Consider the following 22,892-nt stretch of genomic DNA (forward strand, 5'->3'; position numbering starts at 1 on the left):
ATTAAGGAATGCAAACTAACCAAATGTTGTATGGATTAATAAAGCTTTAATAATATATATATTATTAAATATAATATAATTTAAATACAGAATTTTAATATTTATATCACTTATAAATAAATATTATTATTATGTAGATAAACGCACAATGTAGCAGATTAATAAGATTTGAGATTAGATTTGGAGAATTATCCAACCTATTTTTATAAAAAGCCTACTCCAGTTAGCCAATTCATGGCTTGGGATAATGTTTTTTTAAAGGACTAACAATAAAATGTGTGTTTTCACTTAAAGTTCTTCTCAATTCCTGGAGCATTATACAACGGACTAAGATTTTTATAGGATTTAATGAAATTTCCCCTTGATCGCCTACTCCCTAAATCAGTAAGATCAAGTGCTTTCAGACGCAAATTAGAAGGTTTGTTCTTAAATTCTCTGACAATTTTCGTGGGTTCTCTTTGCACCCTTGCAAACATATTTCCCCATACGCTGTAAGCATACTGTAATAGTTGTCTAATGGAACATCTTTAAGAGTGAACTTGATGTTCTAGGCAATTGTCAATTGATGTGAAGATCAAATAAACGTTGTAAAATGAATGTTTCATAAGTATTGCTTAATATCCGACTCGTTTTAATTAATATTTTGTTAAAAATAATTATTATCGCTGAAACTTGCAACACCTAATAATTTCATATAATTATAATAATAATTAAACTTCATTTATTTGATAAAATATTTGCAAAACATACACAAACTAAATAAATTATATTATGTATATATTTTTCAAGGAATTCTTATAGAGTTTAGGCTTCCTAGTATAGTTTTAAATTTAGTACGTAGTGTACTAAAGTTCCATTCCTTGTCGACAAGTTGTAATTTTTCTGTTTGTTGTCGAGTCATATTATCGTATCGTGGCGTAGGTACTGTATATAATATGTATAGTTTACATTTTCTATGGCATTCCGTTAATTTTGACATACTATCCTCAACATACTCGTACATGATCAAACTTTAAAAATCGTCGTCTGAAATCAGCTTGTTCTGTGAAAATTATCTATATGTGTGGAAATTCTGCTCTCTTTGCATAAATAAATAATTGTTAGAGCTGAGCTTATCGGTCTAAATATGAATGTGCGTAGGATCACATTTTAGAAGTTTCACTTAAAAAATAAAAAGGGTGTAGGGATATTTTTACGGGTTAAGCGGCCCGAAGATGTGGGAGAGAAAAGGGAGCGTTTGAGAGAGAGAGAGAAAGGGAGATCGAGAAAAATACACGATATTGGTTGATAGAACTATACATGACAATTGTGTCGTATAACGTCTTGTGCTAACGCAGATTATTATTTATTTATATTATCAATAGCACGTATACAATGTGTAAACAGTAAGAATATAGATATATACATTCATGTAAATGACCATGTACTGGGTACATTATCATCTATATATAGTAATAATTAATTTACAAAGACGTTTCACTAATTACATGTACTTACGTACGTTGTACGCACGTGCTTTTTTATGCTTAAAAGTAAGAACTCATTATAATTTTCAATTAACTATTTTGTAATTAGACAATGAAGATAGCTATCATATTATCTAACAATAAACAATTTTCGCATTTTAAGTGGAGGAACAATATAATATCTCTACCTATTAATAAGTTATAACTACCAATTATAAATTAATCTTATTTATGAATAGGATGTTCTAGTGTCTATTTACTAAGATGATGTCGTAGATAATCTGTTGTCTTATTATTCTTACATTATAATCATACCTTTGTGGTTGGATTGGTGCGAATTTTAATAAAGACATATTTCTGCATGGGTTTTCATGACATCAGAGTCACGTTCTGTGCCGAACGCAATCAGTCTATTTATTGAAAACATCGTGATTTTCTGACGCTGGTTTTTCGTAAAAACAAGACGTCAATTGTTGATTAGTAAACAAGCAGCCAAGGTACAAAGGCACCGCTGCTTCGATTTTATATGAGGCATAAAAATATACTGTATATAAAAATATACTGCTACTGTAGCTTTTTATATTTTTTAAGATTGCGTAGAAAAAAGCATATCACTTATATAAACCGAAATAAATAAAATGTTCTCTCAAATTTTTTATAATAATGTTGTTTATACATTCCTCTTCTTCTCTTTAAAAAAGAAGTAAATAATAATTTATTTCAATATTTGGTAAGATTTTTTTTTAATTTACTTTAGAAGTTAAGCTTTGGCGCTTTACGCCTGCTACCTACATTTTGCTCAATTTGCTCATTGATTAATTTTATAATAATAATTAATAAGCCATCAATAAATGTCATCACTGACGAGGAAATAGCGCGGGAAACGTTGGTCATGGCGGCAGTGTTTTTTTGTGTAATTTTAAATATAATTTAACTTATAAAGGATCAGTTTGTATGTATATAGTAATTTGTAAGTAGTATTTTAATTTATTAGTTTTTTTTATTTATTAGTGTAAATATTCTACAGTAACTAGAGAGTTTGAATACTTTTTCCTCAAGCTCTGGAGTTAAGGAAAAAAATGACGAGCCCCCGTATAACGGGGTTCGTCCGCCTGGTAGTTAGGTATCTACCTAACTAACAGCCATCTTTGTATGGTAGTGACCACTTTCCAATTGTAATTACTTTTCCTTCACACAAACCTAGCAAAACTACTCCGCGTTTTAAATACAGATTGAATAAGGCTGATTGAGAATTATTCAATCAAAGAGAAGAGCAGAAAACTGATGATATTTTAGAAACTGTGCGCGTGACTATCAAGTCATTGTAGTCCTGAGATAAATAAAAAAAATTAATCCCGGAAAGAGCCCTTTCCGGGATTAATTCCTAGACTGAATCCTGAGATCAAGATCCGTTTTAAACCGTTTAAAAGGTCGCCATTATCGTGCTATTCAACCTTCTATACCCATTATACTCTGGTTTTGGAGACTGAGATTCGGTAAAAGAGATACAACAATACTGTCTCGTATGCGACTGGGACACATCAGCAGCCCAGCTCACCTTGCTAAGTTTAATATTATTGACAACCTTAAGTGCGAATGTGGATGTAATGAAGCTGATTTTAATCACATCATTTTTGTTTGTTCTTGGCGTCACCGGTCAGCTCTCTCGAAGGACTCATTTCCCTTCAAATTCCTTTCCCTTCATCCATATACTTTCAACAATAGACCCATCCTAAGTAATGATTTCAAAATTTAGATAATATGATTGTGTATATATGTAAATATCTTTTTTTACACTCCTTTTTATCTATCTATATTAAAATTTATTTTATAGTTTTTTTTCCATTCCCTAATTCCGTTCCATCCAATAATTATATTTTTTTAACCGTTTTCCTGTTTTTACCCTAGGCGACAATGCTCAAAGCTTGCGGGCCGTATATGAAAAAAAGAGTGTCATCACTCAACAATTGCTTGACAGTTGACGATAGATATACGACAGATGTCGTTGTCAAAAGTTATCGCAGAATTTTCATTTACTGTTTAGTGTTTATTATTTATTTATTTAATCTTGTTAAAAAATGTTTTAATTCCAAATAATATAATAAATGTAATACAAACTGCTAAAAAAGTTGAAATTAAAAACTTAAATATTGCTATTCAAAATGGAGAATCTGAGAAATATATGGAAGCCAGAGTGTATGCGTTTATACAATTATTATGAATTGTGAAAGGCAAGTAAAGTGAAAGTACGCTGTTTTATGTTTTGTTATTGTGTATATTTTCAGTATATCGTATTCAAATGGAAGCTCCACAACCCAAGGGTGTCATTTGTGAGAAATACAATGACCGACCAGAGTTCTATGGTAAGGAATATCATGGTATCATGGGACACAAGGAAGCATTATATATTTTGGAAGATGAGCCCAATGGTGCTTTCCTTATAAGAAAAGGCAATGAATTTAATGATTTTTATACACTCACTTGGAGGTAACATTATGAGCTTCTACAATTTGAATTTGCAGTGAAAATTTATATTAATATTTGCTAAATTGATTTACAGATTTAATGATAAGATACATCATTATAAGTTGTACTATGATGGAAGCCACTATATTAGAGACAAAAGATATGAAACAATTTATGATTTAGTTGCTGATGGGCTTATTACATGTCACATGGAATTGAAAGCTCATCATATTCTGGAAATGATAAATTCAAATACTAATTATACTGAAAGTCCTTATGTCACATTAAACAGAAAGAAATTAAAAACATTGTCACAAATGCATCAGTAAGTACAAGCAACAATGTAAATGTTAATTTTTTAGTTTTATTATTTCATCTTAAACTGGCTTATAACAGATTTATTGACTCTTCATGTAATAATTCAATAATAGTGCAGTAAAAGTGATCACTGATCCTGTTATAAATTTAAGAGTTTATATCATAAACTTAACAATTTTGTCAATATTTGCTTTTAATCTCTTTTCTAAAATAATATGTCATAGACTATGTTATAAAATAAACATTGATTTATTAGGGTGCATGTACATCCCCCGAATATGCCGCGAATGTGCTGCTCGCGAGCAGTTTGCGAGCTGCGCGCGTATATGTTTGTCCAGTTTGGGCGCAACCGCAACTGTACGGGCGGCGTGCTAGCGGCTCGCCTCTTCCTTCCGTCCACGCCACTAAATTAACTTCAAACATTTGCGGCACATTCGCCAGATGTGGACGTACCCTTATACTTTACTATTTTACTATAGTATTCATTTTTTATTTGAATGACTAACCTATTACAACAGGGAATCAAACAGATCTAGTCCTATAATACAAAGAGCTGAAAAATTAAATACAGAGCTGATAATCAAGCCACTATTTAACCTGACACCAACATTAGAAGATCCACCACCATTATATAAATATTCCAAGTCACATAGCTTTAAAGTACATACCTTCAAAGGGCTTAATTGGTGTGAATTTTGTGCAAATTTTTTGTGGGGCTTTACTGCCCAGGGTGTAAAATGTGAAGGTAAAGTGTAATTTTACTATATAGGCATGTTTAATAAAAAAAAATATCTTTTTAATCTGGGACAATACATATGTATTGTAAACAGAGAATGAAAGTTTTTCATAAAAAGCAAATGCACTCTATGGATTTATATTTTACTTTCAGATTGTGGCTTTATAGCACATTCAAAATGTTCAGAACGAGTTCCAAGTCATTGTGTTCCAGATTTAAAGAAACTCAGAGGTGTATTTGGAATAGATTTGACAACATTACTTAATGCTCATTCAAGCACATTACCATTTGTTGTAAAGAAATGTGTTAATGAGATTGAAAGTAGAGGAATAGATTCAGAGGGTATTTATCGTGTATCAGGCTTTGCCGATGAGATTGAAGCACTGAAATTAGCATTTGATAAAGGTAGGTATTTTATATAAATGTAAACGTATAATTAGTTAATTTAAATGATAGTTGAATTTGCATAAGCAATGGATTATTATCTTCGATTTATAGATAGCATCCAAATATCATAACATAATTTTTATAAAATTTTTACACATACAATATTTTTTAATATTGTGACATATTCATTAGATGGTGAGGCAGCAGATTTAAGTGTATACAGTAATATAAATGTGGTAGCTGGAACACTCAAATTGTACTTAAGGCTTTTACCAGTTCCTCTCATCACTTATGAAGTCCATCCTAAACTTATTAGTGCAATTCGTAAGTATATATATATATATAATTATATAAATTTAATATTTCTAGTTAACAATGAAAACCAGTGTTTTTTTTTTGCTATGCAACTACTATGACTATACAAAACATAGTATTGACTATTGGTACTTTTTTAAAAGAACCATTTAGATTCTGTTTTTTTTTTTAAAAAAAGGGAGAATAGAAATAATCCATACAAAAACTTTCAGAGAGAAAACAATTTATACAATAAAAAAAAGAGTGTTTGTATTTATATATACGCGTTAGAAGCTATACTTCTTTGGCGTATGGAAAAAAAATAACTAAAATGTAGTAGTGATTAACGATAAATATTAAAATTAATCAAAAAGATTTTATTTAAATAAATAAACCGCCGTCGGTGATAGTATTTACTAATAGTTTATTAATCAATTTCATATACGGATATGAAATTGATTTAAAAACACCAAAATAATATTTATTTATTCACACTGTTTAATTGGACTGTTACGAAACACGTGTTCTAAATATAAAAATACTAGAATACATAATATACAACTTGAACATCGATTTCCATGCACCTAGACGTAACTTTACGATGTCGAATTTAGGTGTTGGTGTGCGCGAGCATCGTAATAATTAACCCTCATCATTTTTCTCCATCATGCCAAAAGAAGAACTTACTTAATGAAACTTCAATAAACAATAAAATAACGAAATACAATTCAAGCTTTAAATATTTCTACTTTGCAAATATTATAATATATAAATATTATTGGTGAATGTACAACATTAACTGCAGCATATAACGCCTGAAGATATGGACTGTCATAAAATGGATCAGCCTCGTATGTACTCAAAGCGTTGCTCACTGGAGATAAGAATTCTGTTTGGAGTAGTATTATAGTGCTATTAGTCCTCATATGGTTCTCACTGTCCAAATATAAAAAAGACATGTGTTTATCTCCGAAGAGAGTTTACTTAATTTAAAGTATTTGGTAAATCTACCAAGTCATTTATGCCGTATAATATATGCAGTTAGTCTAATTTTATATATTTTATATTTGCCTGTCATAGCTTTGTTCTTGGTTTTCTTGCCCAAATTTCTCAAATCTTCTTTGATTATTGTTAAAAATTATCAAATAATTTCTATTACTTTTAGAAATGAAGAAAACACCTACTATTCTAGTATCAGCATTACGAGAATGTCTGGATTCTTTGCCATCTGCACATTTTAACTGCTTACAGTACATGGTCCAGCATTTACATAGGTGAGTGAAAACCCATGAGAATTAGCTTTGAAATTGATAAAAAGGATAAATATATAGATTGAATTTTGTTTTTTATTATTCTATAGTATCTTATTCAGAGATTTTTAATTAAATATTACTATCAGCTGAACAAAATGCAATTCAATGAAATAAGCTTCACAGCCATTTCTGTTTTATAAATATTAAAATAAATATAAAAATAATAATTTTACAGAGTGTCTCAACATGCAGAAGTAAATAAGATGTCTGCACACAACCTAAGCACAGTATTTGCTCCAACTTTGGTTGCAACACCCCCTGCAATCACTGACCTATCTTTTGAAATCCGAGCACTCCAAGCACTTATTGAGTATTGCCCACAAATATATTATAATAATAAATAATCTCATAATAATTATTGTTATAAGGTATCCCTAATTTTATATTGTTTATTTGTCATTGGAGCTAGATCTTCAAGTTGCCAAAGTATTTTAACATTAGTATCCACTTCTATAGTATTATTGTGTAAGAATTTAAGATTATTTTACAATTTACTCATATTAAAACATTACTTCTATATAAGCGTGTAAATAATAGAAAATTATGTATCACAGGAGATATGCAATAACATGGAAAGCTTCATACAAAGTATAAATGTAAAGTATTATTATATTTTAACATAATGTTTACTTTCTTGTTGTATCTTAAATGAGTATGTATATGTTACATACAGTACATTATGTCCATCAATTTATTCCAAGTATACCATAACTTGTATAGAAATAAAACCATGTATTCATTTGGAAATTTTTATTGTTACCTTTTCTTTCGTTTTTGAGGCATGTCTTCTAAACTATCATTTTGTTGAAATTTCTTAAGATCTGCACAAAACAGCACCTGTAAATAATAGTCAAATCTACTTTAATTATAAAAAGGAGTTTTATAATTAAAGTAGTCTCTAAAACTTCTTTTACCTCTAAAAAGTTTAAGCAATATTATCCCTTACTCAATAATTAATATTAAAATAAATAGCAGCATTGTCTACTTAAGATTTTGTATTTTATAAAAAAATAAAAATGGAAACAAATAGGTGCGAAATTACCGTATGTGCCCAGCCAGCCATATCTCCATATAAATTTCTAAAGTGTTCACCAATTTCTGTATAAATTTTTTCAGTAACACTTTTCTTACCCCTCAAATGAGGGAGATAGTTTTGAGCAGCTATATGAAAAACATGTGTATCAACTGGCAGTGCATCTAAGTGATTTAATGACATTAAACAAATGCAATCTGCAACCTGAAAAGCAAATTTTGTACAACTATCAAGTATTTCAGTTTGCTTGTATCAAGTGCAAGTAAGAAACAAAGTAAGTATTTTTAGGAAACATCTTTACCTTAGGTCCAATTCCACATAGCTTCATAAGCTCTGTTCTAGCTTCCTTATACATCTTTACTCGTAAACTCTTAAACCATTCTTCACCACCCCATTCAACTATTTGCTCAGCTGATTTCTTTATAAATTTTGCTCTATATCCAAATCCTAGTTCTCGGAGTTGTGACTCAACCTAAATTGTTATTAATCAATATCAATTTAAAGTTAATCTTAGTTAAGTTATTATATAATTATAACAAATTTTTACTGTTTAGGTCAAAAATCAATTCCATTCTTGTTACCTTTGGCTGTGCTAATTTATCTACATCAGGAAAAGAATAATATGATATGTCATTGACTTCACAAATTTTTTCACCATAATGTGTACATAACTTTTCGACCATACTCGATATCCTGAAATAGATTAGATTCTACTTTTATTCTATTATAATAACATTGTATTATTACACTTCTGAAATTTAATTTACCTTGATATATGGTTATTTTGGCTACAAATAAAAGAAAAAAGATTTTCTACTGGCTCTTGAGCTAACATTCTTATGCCATAAAACTGTACACAAGCTGATTTAAATAAGTCATCCTTTTCTGACCATGTTTTATAATAGTTACTCAAATCAACATCCAGACGGAAATATTTTTGTAACATGTTCTTGTAAACATCCTCATGCTTGCTTCCTTCCATCTCTGATTTTTTTAATAATGATCCAAGAACTATATACTTTAAACAATCATCTTCCTCTTGGAGTTTCCATACAGTTTTAGCAAAAATACCAGTCCATATATTTTCATGGCTGTCAAACGTCCATCTGTAAAATAGTCTTGAAACTTTAGGATTTACGATTTAAAATTTAGCATATTAGAAGCTGAGTTTATATTAAAAAATTACCTAAAACTTTGGCCTCCGTTTAAAGTACCGATCAGTTGAAGCTCACGATTTTTAATAGGGATTTTATTCCACATTGGATTTAGCATTTTATTTGACAAAGAATTAATTCAAGTATGTTTTCAAACACAAAAGACTATTTTATGATACTTCACAAAAAATAACCCCTAACATTGGCAATAATTAATTAAAATATTAGGTAAAGTGTAAACAAACAGTTAACAGACGCTTCAGAGCGAAGGCGCGCCAAAAGTCAAAACGCGGCACGGACTCACCGATATTGACACTTGACAGTTATTGAAGACTGAAGAGTGATTCGACGCACGTCAAAATATTTTTTTTATATAATGGCAATATAACTTCGTGCTAGTCAAAATAATTAAAGCTATAATCTCTAATATTATCAGGGGGCTTAGTCAAATGACAGTTCGTGTCGAATTTTTTTATATAAATATAGTTTTCGAGTTTCTACATACATACTGTTAAGGCATCTTGACTAAGCCCCCAGGTTTTGACCTTACAAGATAGAAATGAGAATCGGCGTGACGGTTATATTATGCTAACTAATTCTTATATTAGTTTATACAACCGACTTTTCATTTATTCACAAAAAGTATATACTTTTTCACCCATATACCTATATAGGTATTAGTCGAGTTGTAAATTATTGATACGTCCAGCCTACACAAATGATTATATAGTATGTATATACTTGTGTAACCCCACGTTATTCATAGACTTTCCCTTAAGTAATTCCATCATGGCTTCATCCTTATATATCCTTAGATAGATCTAGTAATGGGACGTAGGTTTTTTTTAAAAGTAATCTCGCTGTTGGCCTTAAAAACCTTTACAGCTCAGCTCAGTCTGACCCACGACTAGCGCAAGGGCGTTTCCTGTGAGACTCGAACCTCGGCTTGGGCCGTCGCGGGGTGGTTAATCGCTGAAGGGCAGGTCGGAAGCTCACTGGAGTGAGCGAAGTACGTAGTATAGGTTCTAAACATAGGTTTTTTACACTAATCTGTTCGGGCGGCTCTTAATTTGTCATTAGCTATCGTGATTTGATCAACCGGATCCGTTACAACATGTCGGGGCCTCCTTCGGGCCGTTTCTGTCAGAAGGGGGACTTAGGCTGCAACTATTAGGTCATTTTATATGAAATTGGCGTGTTTTTATGGGAGGATCAAAATGTAGATTTTATTCAATAAAATATAAATTTAATTAATCAAAGTATGTAACATTGCTATATATGCACTTTTGCTACCTTAGAAGTAGTTATTAATCAGTTCACCGAAAAAAACATTAAGAATCAATACCTACAATCTTTGAAAGCGGCTTCGCCCGCCCCATCAGGGTTGAATAAATTATCTTGCAAAAGGTTATACAATTTAGAAAAAAATTGTAATCTATTGGAGCAAGATCCTTAGAGTGAGGTGGATTTCTTAGACATTCCAATTTAAGTTCCTCTAATTTGGTAGCAGTCTATTGTGTAATGTGTGGTCTAGCGTTGTCGTATAGCAGCAATGTGCGATTTTTCGCTTTTCAATAATGGTTGGCAGTTGCTGACAATAGACATCTGCCGTAGTCGTCTGGCCAATTTTAGAAAGTTATAGTGAACGACCCCTTATACTGATACCTTCGTTATGATGATACAATGATTAATTTCACTTTCCCTATTTAATTTATTTTCTTTGCGTCACTCAACTTATAAAATGGAAAACATGAAATATCGCGTTATTTACGAGTTATGTGAGGCAGTTTAATAAGTATTTTATAAGTAGATATTAAGTATTTATCGCGTAACCAAAATGCTTTTTTAACTGATTCGACAAATCAAAAAGTGGACTTTTAGGAAGAAAGTTAGATATACTTTAAAAAACCGTGCAACAGTTTGAACCCGATTTCCTTTAAAATAAAATTTCTTGTCAAAATATAAATAAATAAATTAGCTATTTTTAACAAATAATCATTTATTAATGTTATATATTCTTATAAAATTAAAATGGCAAGCCTATCTATTAATAACTTATTAATTAGTTAATTACTAGTTGATTTAGACATTTTGTCTTTAATCCATGGAAGATATTGAGCAGCGTCAGTAAACACTACATATTCGTTAAGATCACAAGTGGCATCACCATTCTGTGAAAGGAGGGCTAACGATACAACACCACGTAACTTCCAGCGGCCATTGTCCAAGATATAAAGTCCACCACCAGAATCTCCTAAACAAGGCCCGGATCCTTTCTTATCACCTGAGAAAAAAACCACAGCACATTATAATGTCTATTAATTTTTACGTGATTACAGTGTTGGCTAAGTAGCCTCAGCGTGCGACTCTAGGTTCGATCCCGGGCTATGCACCAATGCATTTTCTTTTTATGTGCGTATTTTTAACATTTTCTCGAAAGGTTAGACACAAACAGTCGACGGCGTGTGTCAGGCATAGGAGGGTCACCTCCAGTTAGATTGACAACAGCTGATCATAAATCAGATACAGAAATCTGGAGTCCAGACTTTAACAGGTTTCAGCGCCACTGATTTACTTTACTTTTATTGTAATTACTTTGAGTAAAGTAATTTTTTTACGAAATTGTAATTTTGTATAATTTCAATAGTTATTCGGATTCAGCATTAAGTTTATCCCAATTAATAGATAAATGTGAACGCATGATGTGTATTTGCGACCTAGAATAAGTAATTATGATATGAATACTGTATCTCAAAACGAAGAGAATTCATATGACAAGACTTAATTTAATAAATCACTTATAATAAACATACGAAACTAAAAAAATCAGCATTTAATACACAGGGTCAGACATGTAGAATAGGCAATTTTTTTATCGCAAAAGTTACCTGCACATAGAGTTTTCTGTGATGTCAATCTGTGGAACTCTGGTTTACTGGCTCGACACTCCTTTGTACTGACAACTGGAATACGGACCATAAGAGGCTCGCCAGTACCTCCAGCGCCTTGTTCATTCGCTCCCCAACCAGCCACCTAGTAACGAGATGAACTTATGCTATACACTAACGAACATTTATAAAAGAAAGAGGTAGATTTAGTAGGTTACACATATCACCTTTAATCCTGAACTCATATGGTGTATGAATAGATAACAGAAAGAAATACAATCTGAAGTCAACTGTTATAATGGGTTATTGTGCCATTACAGAACATACAACAGTTGTAGCCTAGGCTTATCTATATTACGTTGCAAATGGAGCTGTACTGGTCTGTATTCTAATTTTGAATGTTGTAAAAATGTTAAACTTGGTAAAAAAAGGTTGACATTTCGTGAGAATTCAATGTGACATTAAATTCACAAAAAGCTTTTTATAATATAATAATAACAAATCGCTCATACTTCCCTATATACCTACCTAAACATTGAAGCCTTTTATTAGTTTAAATTAACTCTCAAACGCTAAACCTACTTCAATTGAAACTGAAATTCTAATTATACATAGAAATTGGTTTTCTCGATAAGGAATAGGTAGTATGAAATATCTTACCACACCTGTGGTGCCGACTATTCTGTTGAGATCCGTATTTCCACTCCAAAGACACGCTGGTTTTATATTAGTGTTAAAAGTCACAGATCGCTCCAATGTCATTACCAGGAGGTCATCTAGAAATAATTAAACATGAACCTTTATCTACACCTCATTTATATTTTTGTGAAAATCAAATGTGTCACAATGATGGATCTTAAATGCAGGGAGAATTTTCTTTTTAAAATATCGATCACGTAGTATTATAATTGTTATCAATCAGGTAATTAAATTGAATTCAAGGTTAACTTATATTCACGCAAGGAAGTTTGTAATTTACGTATTTACTTTACAAAGGCTAGCAACACAACAAAATTTATGAAGGAAGTAGATTATCTCGCACTCTACTTATTATTTAAACAACAATTACTTACTAGCAAGAGTAGTCTTATTGTATCCTTCGTGTATGGCAGCGTCACTCAGCTTCCTGGTAACTGTGATGTCGTCTCCCCAATCGTCTTCCAAGTTAAACACGCCAACTTTAACGATTATGTCTGACTTTCTGGACTGCCCATGCATGCAATGTGCCGCTAAAAAAGATTTTTTTTATGACGTTAAAATAATTAAATCTTATTTGGTTTTCAAAGCGAAGTCCAGTTTAAAAGAACTGGTATACCACCTAAAAGAACTTGCAGATTAATGTATTTGTCTAATAATACAAGAATTACCTGTTACCACATGTTGATCCGAAACTAATGTCCCTGAACATATATAAGAGATGCTGCTCGCTCTCTTCTTATAGATCGCAACAAGCCAGGGCCACTCTCCCCGTTGATAACTGCTTCCTTGGAATATCAGGGGCACAGTGTTGATTGACGTCACGCCACATTGTTTGGATTCGACTTCGTCTCTATTTAAGGGTTCAGGTTCAGGCGGTGGTCTGAAAACAAGGTAAAATGAAAAATATTATAAATTTGGATGTAATGGATATTTTATAATGATATCAAATAGCATCTAACTCTATAACTTTTGATACATAACTTTAAACATAGAGAATCCTTTTAGCTTAGAATATAAGTAGTTAGATTTTCATTGTTATCAATAATTATTCTTTTTGCATTTAAGACATGTAATCATCACATTATTTGTTTTAAAATACAGTAATATAAGTAATAGTAATACCTAGTTGTAGGCTTTTGTGTACGTCTAGGAGGATGGACGGGCTGTATCGGCCTAACATCTTCGTTAGAATACTGATTTTGGTTGAGGTAGTCATTATAAACTTCTGGCTCGGAATAAGCTGGCGGGGGTGTTGGTGGCGTCGTGGTTTGTGGACGACGTTCGGGGACTCTTTGAGGGTAAACATCTTGTGGATACAGTTGAGGTGGCACTTGTACTGGCTTTGCCGGTTCTAAAACTTGATACACTTCATAATCAGGTTGACGGTAGGGAGGGCGTGAGAACTGTACGTTTTGTGGTCCACCTGTAATAGGATTTGGTTTGTACCCAGGACTATTTTATAAATATCATGGGTCCGTCTACCAGGGTGAAGAGTGAAAAGATTAAAGGATACATATTATATGTAAATTATAAAGAGATATAGAAAGCATCAGTGAAATTGAATGTGGATTTTGTGTTTCATACGTTTCGTGTTGTATCGTTATTTAAGTTGCCGTATTGCGCCCATCTACATTAGTTTTACAGATTGACTGTAAATAAATTCACAGATGCCAGTGTAGGTTCACAGAACTATCATTGTTATAAATAAATTTTCTGTTACTGTTAAGTTACTCGGTAACAACTGTTAGAAAACCCAAAGAAAATTTACGAAATTTAAAATTAATTTACTGCGTAGTTACGCAATATACGGAAAATATCACTTGTGGCTTATGAGTAAACCTGTTTCTCTGGGATGTTACATGCATACCAAATCTTAGTTGACGCTTGAGTGAGTAATAATAAAATGGAGATCCCGTCTAATAACGCTCAGATTGTAAAGCATAAGATCGTAATCTAGTAATAAGTGTTTCCCCAATACATTGAAAAATCCGGAAAATATTAAAAACCTTAAAATTGAAGAAACGTTTTGGGATAGGTATTTTCATCAAACGATCTACCGGACACATAATTTTTACCTACTGCTGATCCGACACATAATAACCTATGTATTATTAGACATATTCTATAATAAAGGAAAGAATATGAGTGAAAGATGAATAGTGAAATTGCAACCCCAGGGTTGTTCATATAAATTGTTCCATATTTGAAACATACCTGGCTAACAACAAACACAGTTTTTCATCTCAAATGAAATATTTTAAATGCGTACCAAAAACATACCTGGCTTAAAACTGGGTTGAGGTGAACCAATACCATTGAAGCTGTTGCGGAGAAATAATGAATGCTGCAGAGTAACTGTAGTCACGTATTGACCGGGACCTGGGATATCTATAAATATATAAAAATAAAATATATGACAGCAAAAACATGTCGATTAAATTTCAATTTAGACTACAATTTACAACTAACTCGTCAACGGTTTTTGTAATCTCTTAATTATTAGAACTCTAAATTAGATATACCTCCAGATGCAAAACATAGCGGAACATCGTTAGCTGATATTGATGTGAGTCTCGGTAAAGGCGAGCTGACAGGAAAATTCACACGATATTGCAAAGGAACCCCCCTATTATAGTCTTGAAGTAGGTTCAGTTCTCCGCCATTATGTTGAATGTTGCCTACATAATTCTGAAAGTAAATTATTAGCATACTGAATTAAAAATAGCAAGAAAACAGCACAACGTTCCAAACAGGATGATAAAGTCAACTGTATATAATGCACACATAGAAAACCTAACATTAAATGTATTATACCAAATTTGGGCATACATGGTCCATGAAGATCAACACTTTTGGATATTTTATTTGTATCGCCACAGGAGTCTCAAGACATTTCATTTATAATAAAAAATCTTAATAAATTAATGGACTTGGTGATGGATTATTTTATAAGATCACAAAATATATAATATATCTTATATCTTTAAACGAGCAATTCTTGTATATATATATATATATAATTGGAATCTTGGAATCGGCTCCAACGATTTTCATGAAATTTAGTATACAGAGGGTTTCGGGGGCGATAAATCGATTAAGCTAGGAATCATTTCTAGAAAATGTCATTTTATTTGTGTTTTATCAACTTAAACATAGAATTGCTCGTTTAAAGATGTCAATCAAATAAAAACTTAAATATGAATATAATTATCTTTATTCGATAATTATATTCATATTTCATATTTTTATTAGTATGTAATTCGTACTTAAATAAAATTTCCAAAAAACACGATTTATAAAAAAAAAATACCGAGCTAAGCTCGGTCATCCAGGTCCTATACATAATATGTAAAAGAGCTATTTATCAAAACCGGTTGCGATGCTTCGCATATAAATGTTGTATGATATATGTTATGTTATATATATTACGTTATTGATGATAATATATTATGACTCTTCCGTAACTCGTATAAGGGTCAACTACAAGAATCGCTGAGATTAAATCGTGATGAATTTCGAAAGTGGGAAATTCCTTAATAACTGTAACTCTACTTTGGTTTGTATACGAGTGTATGTTTTTAATTTGTTTAATTCCAAATAATTTATAATTATTACTTAGAAATATCCAAATTAGTAATTTTCATTTTCTTGACTAAGTAACTTAAAAACCATCATCAATCTCCTACAACAATATACAATGCTACGATAATTAAATATTTTTTGTTACCGCCTCCTTTAATTTGGAAAATATTATTAGATCACTTAAAATAAATATTTTCATTATATTCAACGACATTTCATATTTATTCGCCCGATATTCTACTGCTTAATTCTTAATTAATATTCATAAAAAGTGTTACAAAAAAAATCAATGGAACATTAGATATATTTTACTACCTGAGACCTATGCTAATAATAGCTCTATGTCTTAACATAATAAAATTGTGTAAAAAAAGAGATGCCAATAATTAATTTAAAAAATGTGCCAATTTTACGTTGCTTTCACTCAAATAGCATGCAGATTGCAGCCTTAACAAATATACAGGTTTTCTTACAAGTTCATTGTCTTGAACGTGAGGATCGAGGGGCCTGCCCCGTTGAGGAAAATACGAGATCATTATCATTACTGTTAGCATAAGTTGATGCATATTAACTTAAGAGTCGATGCTTATTAAATCCTTTAGCACTTTATTAAGCGCCCACCAAAGAAGTTTACTTAATTTATAGTAATGGTATTATTTACTCCAATAGTGAGTAGGCAATCTTATACAAAACAGTTTAAAAAATATGAATATCAATTATTTTAATTAGGTATAAATGCTTATATTATTATAAATAGCAAGTAGCTGTAAATATGGTGTTAGTTAGTGTTTTTTTTAACTGCCGTATTTTAGAGCAGTTCATTTAGTTTGTCGTAAAGTTTTCAAATAAAGAGAAATGGCGATGAAATCTAAACCTGGAGTCACGCTATGTCTTCTTTCCACTTAGCGAGAGACGATAAGGAATTGTCTCAAATTAGGGCGTTTTAATATGAGATAGAACAGAACCTTTCGTATGTTGTTATATGTTGTACTCAATCAAAATTTAACACAGATCGAGAAATGTTCATAATAATATGATACAAAAACAGCTTGTGTATCTGAACGAAACAAGTTTGTAATACGACCCTGGCAATAGAATCGCTTAGTTCGTCAAAGATTTTTTTTGACAGTATTATATTTATTTTAATATAATAAACTACGTTTTACGTTTCAATTAGTTTCCTACATTATTCTTGATTGATGCCAATAAATGTGGCACAATATTTAAAACTTGATATAAGCTTGCATACGGCAGACATATTAGGTTTATGAAAAGAACCTATATACTACATGCGACATCGCGTAACGCAGATAAATCAGAGTGGGAATTCTCATCTTCGCTATTTACGCAAATATTTAGAATATGTAATAATAATGCCGATGATTTATAAAACATAGGTTCTTGCGAGTTTTATAAAGATTTTTCCTTGTTGTGTTGTAAGGAATACAACAAAAAACAGATTGAAATTATGTTGTATTAAGTTGGTTTAAGAAATATAATGATAGCATATTTCATTCATACTCTATCATGAATGAACCGTTTATTGCTGAGGACAAAATTAAAAAAACTACATTTTGTATGGTACTATAAAACTACTCGGTAATCTATAGTGTAATAAAAAAATAGTTTTCTGGTATTTATAACTAAACAGTTTTAATATAAGGAAAACATTCATGGTAATATTTATTTACATGTAAATCAAACATAGTACATAGGGGCCTAAGAATTAATAATTATTTGTTGAGATCTTCATCTTAATCCGCTGAATAAAGTGTTTTCTAATTTCATGATCGACGGGTGGCCCAGCCACTTTAATAATTCTGAGAAACTAAAGTTAATACCAAATTTAAAAAAAAGGTATGGAACAGAAAGACTGCTTTTCGACCAATGTCATCTTACTGAGAATTTTAGGTCAGGTAAAAAACATAAACGAATGCGTTACTTGCTTATCGATATTATTAAGTAATTAAATTTGTTCACATATTCATGGTCTGGGTAATAATAATAATATTATGACTCATATTCTAATGCTGTCTGTTCGCGATGTTATTTGCGAGATTTGAATTTAAAATATTTTAGCATGCATAAAAACGATCTGTTATTCTTTATCCGATTATTAATCATTGTATAAAATATCTCTATGCGCTCTTTTCAACCACGATTTAAATAAAGTGTAGCACTAATGCCAAACCGGGACGAGAAATAGTTTTTTAAATAAGTAGATAAATAAAAAGTAGGTACCTAATACTCACAGTAGGTAATCTCGCGGCTATTGTCAAATTAACTTTTACCGTTAACGACGTCACTTGTCCAATAGAAGGCAAATTTATTTCCCCATAAGGTCCTGAATTATCTGACTTATATTCAAAAATATTCGGGCAAGGAGATTGAATGTACTGACCACACACACATGAGAACTCAAAAAATATCGCGAAAAACAGAATATTCCATTCTCGAGACATACTGAATATTATGATTTAATACATATCATCTTTATATATAAATAACAAGGCTTTAGTACGTCTTTTCAAGACCTTGGCCGGACTCACACTGGACATAATGTTACTTCTTGTCTGAACAACAGTTTTTTTTATGACGCGGAAAACCAATCTAAAACCCGCTTTTTATTATTTATATAAGCGAGGGTATATTTGGTGGTTATTTGACAAAGACTCATCAATGAAAAACGTAGTCTAAATTCAGAACTACAATATTTTATTACCTATCTAGAAAATATGCCTCAATGTGACGGTGAAAGCATACATACTACATAAATACTTAAAGATACATATATAATTTGTCATCGTAAGCTGGATATCTTCTTCTTTTAATGCCTCTCCATTAGGAGTAGGCCACCAGTCTCTTGAAGTATGTCATGTCCTGTGCCATATGCAGGAACTCTTCCGCAGTCACAATACCCGTCTACTTTCTAACGTTGGGAAGCCATGATGTCTTCCTTCTACCATTACGCCGTTTACCCTAGATTTTACCCATTATAATTAATTGATGGAGGTGGTATCGGTCATGGCGCAACAGCTTGTTCAGCATAACGTTTTCAGCATTCCAACTCGTTTAAGAACCTTCTCGTTAGAAACCTTCTGGATCCAGCTTAGACGAAGTATATGACGATAGCACCACTTCTCAATTGATTCTTAGCGGCAGCGGGTATCTTCTTTAACTGATAAAGATCTTCAAGCAATTTCAATTCGAGACATAATTTCCTGATCAGTATTCCGTTTGTGTGTAACCCAAGTTCACTAATACTTATATTGCCTTAACTGTTCTAACGCCCTTCCAGCTACAGATAAATTCGTCGTTCGAGAAATGACTATCACCTTCGTCTTTACTGCACTAATAGTCAGACCGTCTCTTTCTTGACGAACACCACGGTAAATAATGATCTCATCCGTTTCCTCTTTTCATGGTTGCTTTTGATCTTTGTACAAGTTCCTGATTACTTTAAGATCCTTTTCATCGAGACCGGTGTAAATTAAACGGTTTATAAGGACGTCATGCTTAACCTTGTCAAAAGCTTTCTCGTAGTTTATAAAGAAGACGTCATTCTGCATAACTTTACACTTCTGTACTAGCCGACTAAAAGCCAAATTTTTATATTGTCCCAATTGTTATTAACATTTATTTCTTATTCTGTTATGTATTATGATCAAACAAATTAATGACGTTGTGGTTTATATACATTTTCCTTTGAATAACTGTAATGTAGAGGCAGGATAAACCTTGCTGAGTTTCTTGCCCGTTCTTTTCAGAACACGGTCTTCTGGTAGTTTTGCGAACGGATGGCGTAGTCTTGCTCTTTCGCGAATTTTGTAACCGTTTTTGACATTCATAAGCATGCCTTAAGACGCATCTAAACTGAATAACGAATTTTGATTTGATTTGAAAAATAACTTAAGCACATACGATAATAACAATTAGGCATAATAAATGCCTAATTGTTAGTAAAAACATATTATATTTGTAGCTATTTAATTACATCGAAGAGTTCTGTTAACATTCTTGTGTTTGATAATGCTAGTCATATAATCAATACAAAGTCATTATTATATTGCCATAAAAACAAAAATACAAGAATGTATTAAATATATTGTTTATTAAATTACGTTTTTTTCATTATACCTACTAGCTTCTTATCAATGAAAGATAAAAACTAAAATAAACAACTTTAAATTCTATGCGACATAAAAATCATACTTACGTTAATTAAGCATATATCGCCTGGTAAGTCAAATATTTTTCTCTTGGCGCCAATTTTGGATCCCAAAGACTTTGGAGGGACATCCTTCTAGGTGTCTCATGCAGTCACAGTCGATGCATCGGGAATGGAAACGAAAGATTAAATAATAGGTTACAAACTGTTTGGAAAGCGAAGAGAAGAAGAGAAGAAGAGTAGGAATCACAGACATACTACTATCAGATTACCAAATTCCCCTTGTGATTTAAAGGATAATTTTATTCCTAAAATGCATTAGTATGATGATAAAAGGGCTGCTCACTCTAACAATATGACTCGCGCCGCTCTGTCGCTTTACCAGGCGACAGACCCCGCGCCTTCAAAAAATCTTACAATCGCAACGTTATTAAAAAGCATTGTAGAGGGAAGTATCAAAAAATTGGAAGTAACACGTTGTCTTTACGTCGTCGTTTCTAATTGCTAACACATTTTTTAACCACAAAACTCTTGATTGTTAAATATAATACTAAGCATTTATTCCGGCCTTCACTATCCGCATGGGAATAGTGAGAGGTGTTCCTATTAAATATTATTATTGAGAATTTTATTTATAATATACATATAAAAAATATTGAGCTTCCTCAGAACTGTGGAAGCATTTTGAAAGTTATTATTAAACTGAAAGGTATATGAGGGCGACACGCCCAAGTTCATTCCCACTGAGACCGTAGTTTTATCCTTTGATGGGAAGGTGTTACCTCCCAGGGTCTTTATATGTTTATATTTACCCCACGCTGCAATGCATTTATCTTCAAAATGCAATGCTGAGGTACTGCAAGGTGTTACAAATGTAGTGACAACCATTCAGGTATAAGCTGCGAGACTGAAAGATGATACTGTGGGTACCTTATGTTCTAGTTCCCATTCGTTCTCAACAGACAAAAAGTACCCGCTAGGCAAAAAAAGACAATAAAAGAAACAATGAGTAGAAACTCGTATATCTTTTTCAGATACTAGTAAAGTCCAGCAGTTTCGAAATCTTGAGCTGACGTTGTTGCTTTTGCTTTATCGGCCACTTCTGATCCAACGTTCTTAGGGGAGGTGTGCTCTTTATCCACATACCCATCCCTAATCACAGTGATAAATTTTCCATTATTACTGCTAGTGTAAATAATAGTAGCTTTGTAAATATCTATACCTCACGCTTTTGTCCTCGACATGACCTATCCGTTTTTATTTCCTCGCTTTTGTGCATTAAAATTCCTTTTCCTACTTTAGTTTCTGTCCATTTATCTAATATGCATATTGATGAATAAAGGATTTTAGCCAGTTTCATTTTTCATAACAATATAAAATTATGCACTCATATAATTTACCTGATCATTTTCCAAATTCCGTTACAAAACACAAACCGTGCAAGCTAAGAAATGGAGGAAAAAATATATGAATATTATTCAGTTAACATGGTAGTTACTATCAAGTTGCTGCTTGGAAAGAAAAGTAACCGTATGAACTACTTGAGGCTTAGTCAATACAATTTATGTTTTCGAATTTCTACCTATACTACTGTTAAAGCACCTTGACTAAGCCCCCTGGTTACCATATATAAAATAGTTACCACAGGGTTCCTTAAAAAGGTTTGGCGATTTTTTCTAATTGAAAACTATGGATTTATTGAAAAAATCGACATTCATTAGGCTCAGTGCCGGATTAGCCACGTAGCAAGAGTAGCAATTAATGCTACGGCCCCCACGGATTTAGGGGCCCCGCGATCCAACGTACCCGAAAAAAAAATCAATTCACATAGCAGCATACTACTTTTTGCCACTTAAAAATCTAAAAATATTCATCACGTTAAATCGTAAAAATAATTAGAGATTTTACAAAGTTTTTACAGTAATGTTCGTTTAATTATAATCGGTATATTTAGACTAGCATCTTTACCACGTCTACCTTTCAAGCGGCCAGATTTTATGTTTTATGTCTTAATCATCTCGCTTTGTGGAATATAGATCATTTGCTTAAATAAGTCTAATTAAAAGTGTTACTATTTCTATATTTGCCGATATTAAATCCAAAAATATTTATTTGTTTTATTACCCTAAATTTGAGAAGGGCCCCTTGATAGAATTTGCTATAGGCCCAAGTCCCAACGCTGTTTAATCCGGCAATGCAGCTGCACTTTTTTGAGACTCATACAAAGAAAATCAATCAATAATTCTTATTTCTTACAATTCTAATAAATTCTGACAATATTTTTTGTTATCAGTCTTAAAAATTTGTAACTAGAGAAAATAATAACTTCGAAACTTACTACGAATAGGTTACTTCACACGGTGAATAAGTTTTAAGAGTAAACATTGT

At 31.8% G+C, this 22,892-nt stretch overlaps 3 protein-coding genes across 4 annotated transcripts; 1 reads left to right on the forward strand and 2 right to left on the reverse strand.

Annotated features, from left to right (window-relative positions):
• Window positions 1-3,517: 3,517 nt before the first annotated feature.
• On the forward strand, window positions 3,518-7,720 carry LOC110993297 (N-chimaerin). Its single transcript, XM_022259499.2, has 8 exons — window positions 3,518-3,662; window positions 3,752-3,953; window positions 4,027-4,257; window positions 4,769-4,995; window positions 5,140-5,391; window positions 5,566-5,697; window positions 6,833-6,941; window positions 7,156-7,720. The coding sequence occupies exons 1-8, from the start codon at window positions 3,629-3,631 to the stop codon at window positions 7,322-7,324; spliced, it is 1,356 nt and encodes a 451-aa protein (XP_022115191.2). The 5' UTR covers window positions 3,518-3,628; the 3' UTR covers window positions 7,325-7,720.
• Window positions 7,716-9,449, reverse strand: LOC110993298 (N-glycosylase/DNA lyase). Of its 2 annotated transcripts, XM_022259500.2 has the most exons (6): window positions 9,200-9,449; window positions 8,781-9,119; window positions 8,595-8,706; window positions 8,315-8,485; window positions 8,023-8,217; window positions 7,716-7,817 (listed from the first exon to the last, which is right to left on the reverse strand). In XM_022259500.2, the coding sequence occupies exons 1-6, from the start codon at window positions 9,283-9,285 to the stop codon at window positions 7,737-7,739; spliced, it is 984 nt and encodes a 327-aa protein (XP_022115192.2). In that variant the 5' UTR covers window positions 9,286-9,449; the 3' UTR covers window positions 7,716-7,736. The 2 variants fall into 2 exon arrangements, with proteins under 2 accessions (XP_022115192.2, XP_045490590.1); XM_045634634.1 differs by lacking the exon at window positions 9,200-9,449 and having other exon boundaries at window positions 8,595-8,723; window positions 8,781-8,891.
• A 1,732-nt stretch (window positions 9,450-11,181) lies between these two features.
• LOC110993347 (serine protease gd) lies at window positions 11,182-18,900 on the reverse strand. The gene is made up of 9 exons (XM_022259562.2): window positions 18,589-18,900; window positions 15,277-15,442; window positions 15,035-15,142; window positions 13,877-14,177; window positions 13,423-13,634; window positions 13,129-13,284; window positions 12,716-12,831; window positions 12,056-12,200; window positions 11,182-11,451 (listed from the first exon to the last, which is right to left on the reverse strand). The coding sequence occupies exons 1-9, from the start codon at window positions 18,796-18,798 to the stop codon at window positions 11,234-11,236; spliced, it is 1,632 nt and encodes a 543-aa protein (XP_022115254.2). The 5' UTR covers window positions 18,799-18,900; the 3' UTR covers window positions 11,182-11,233.
• Between the last annotated feature and the right edge of the window lie 3,992 nt (window positions 18,901-22,892).

Source organism: Pieris rapae, chromosome 3 (genome assembly GCF_905147795.1).
Source record: "Pieris rapae chromosome 3, ilPieRapa1.1, whole genome shotgun sequence".
Classification (NCBI taxonomy): Eukaryota; Metazoa; Arthropoda; class Insecta; order Lepidoptera; family Pieridae; genus Pieris; species Pieris rapae.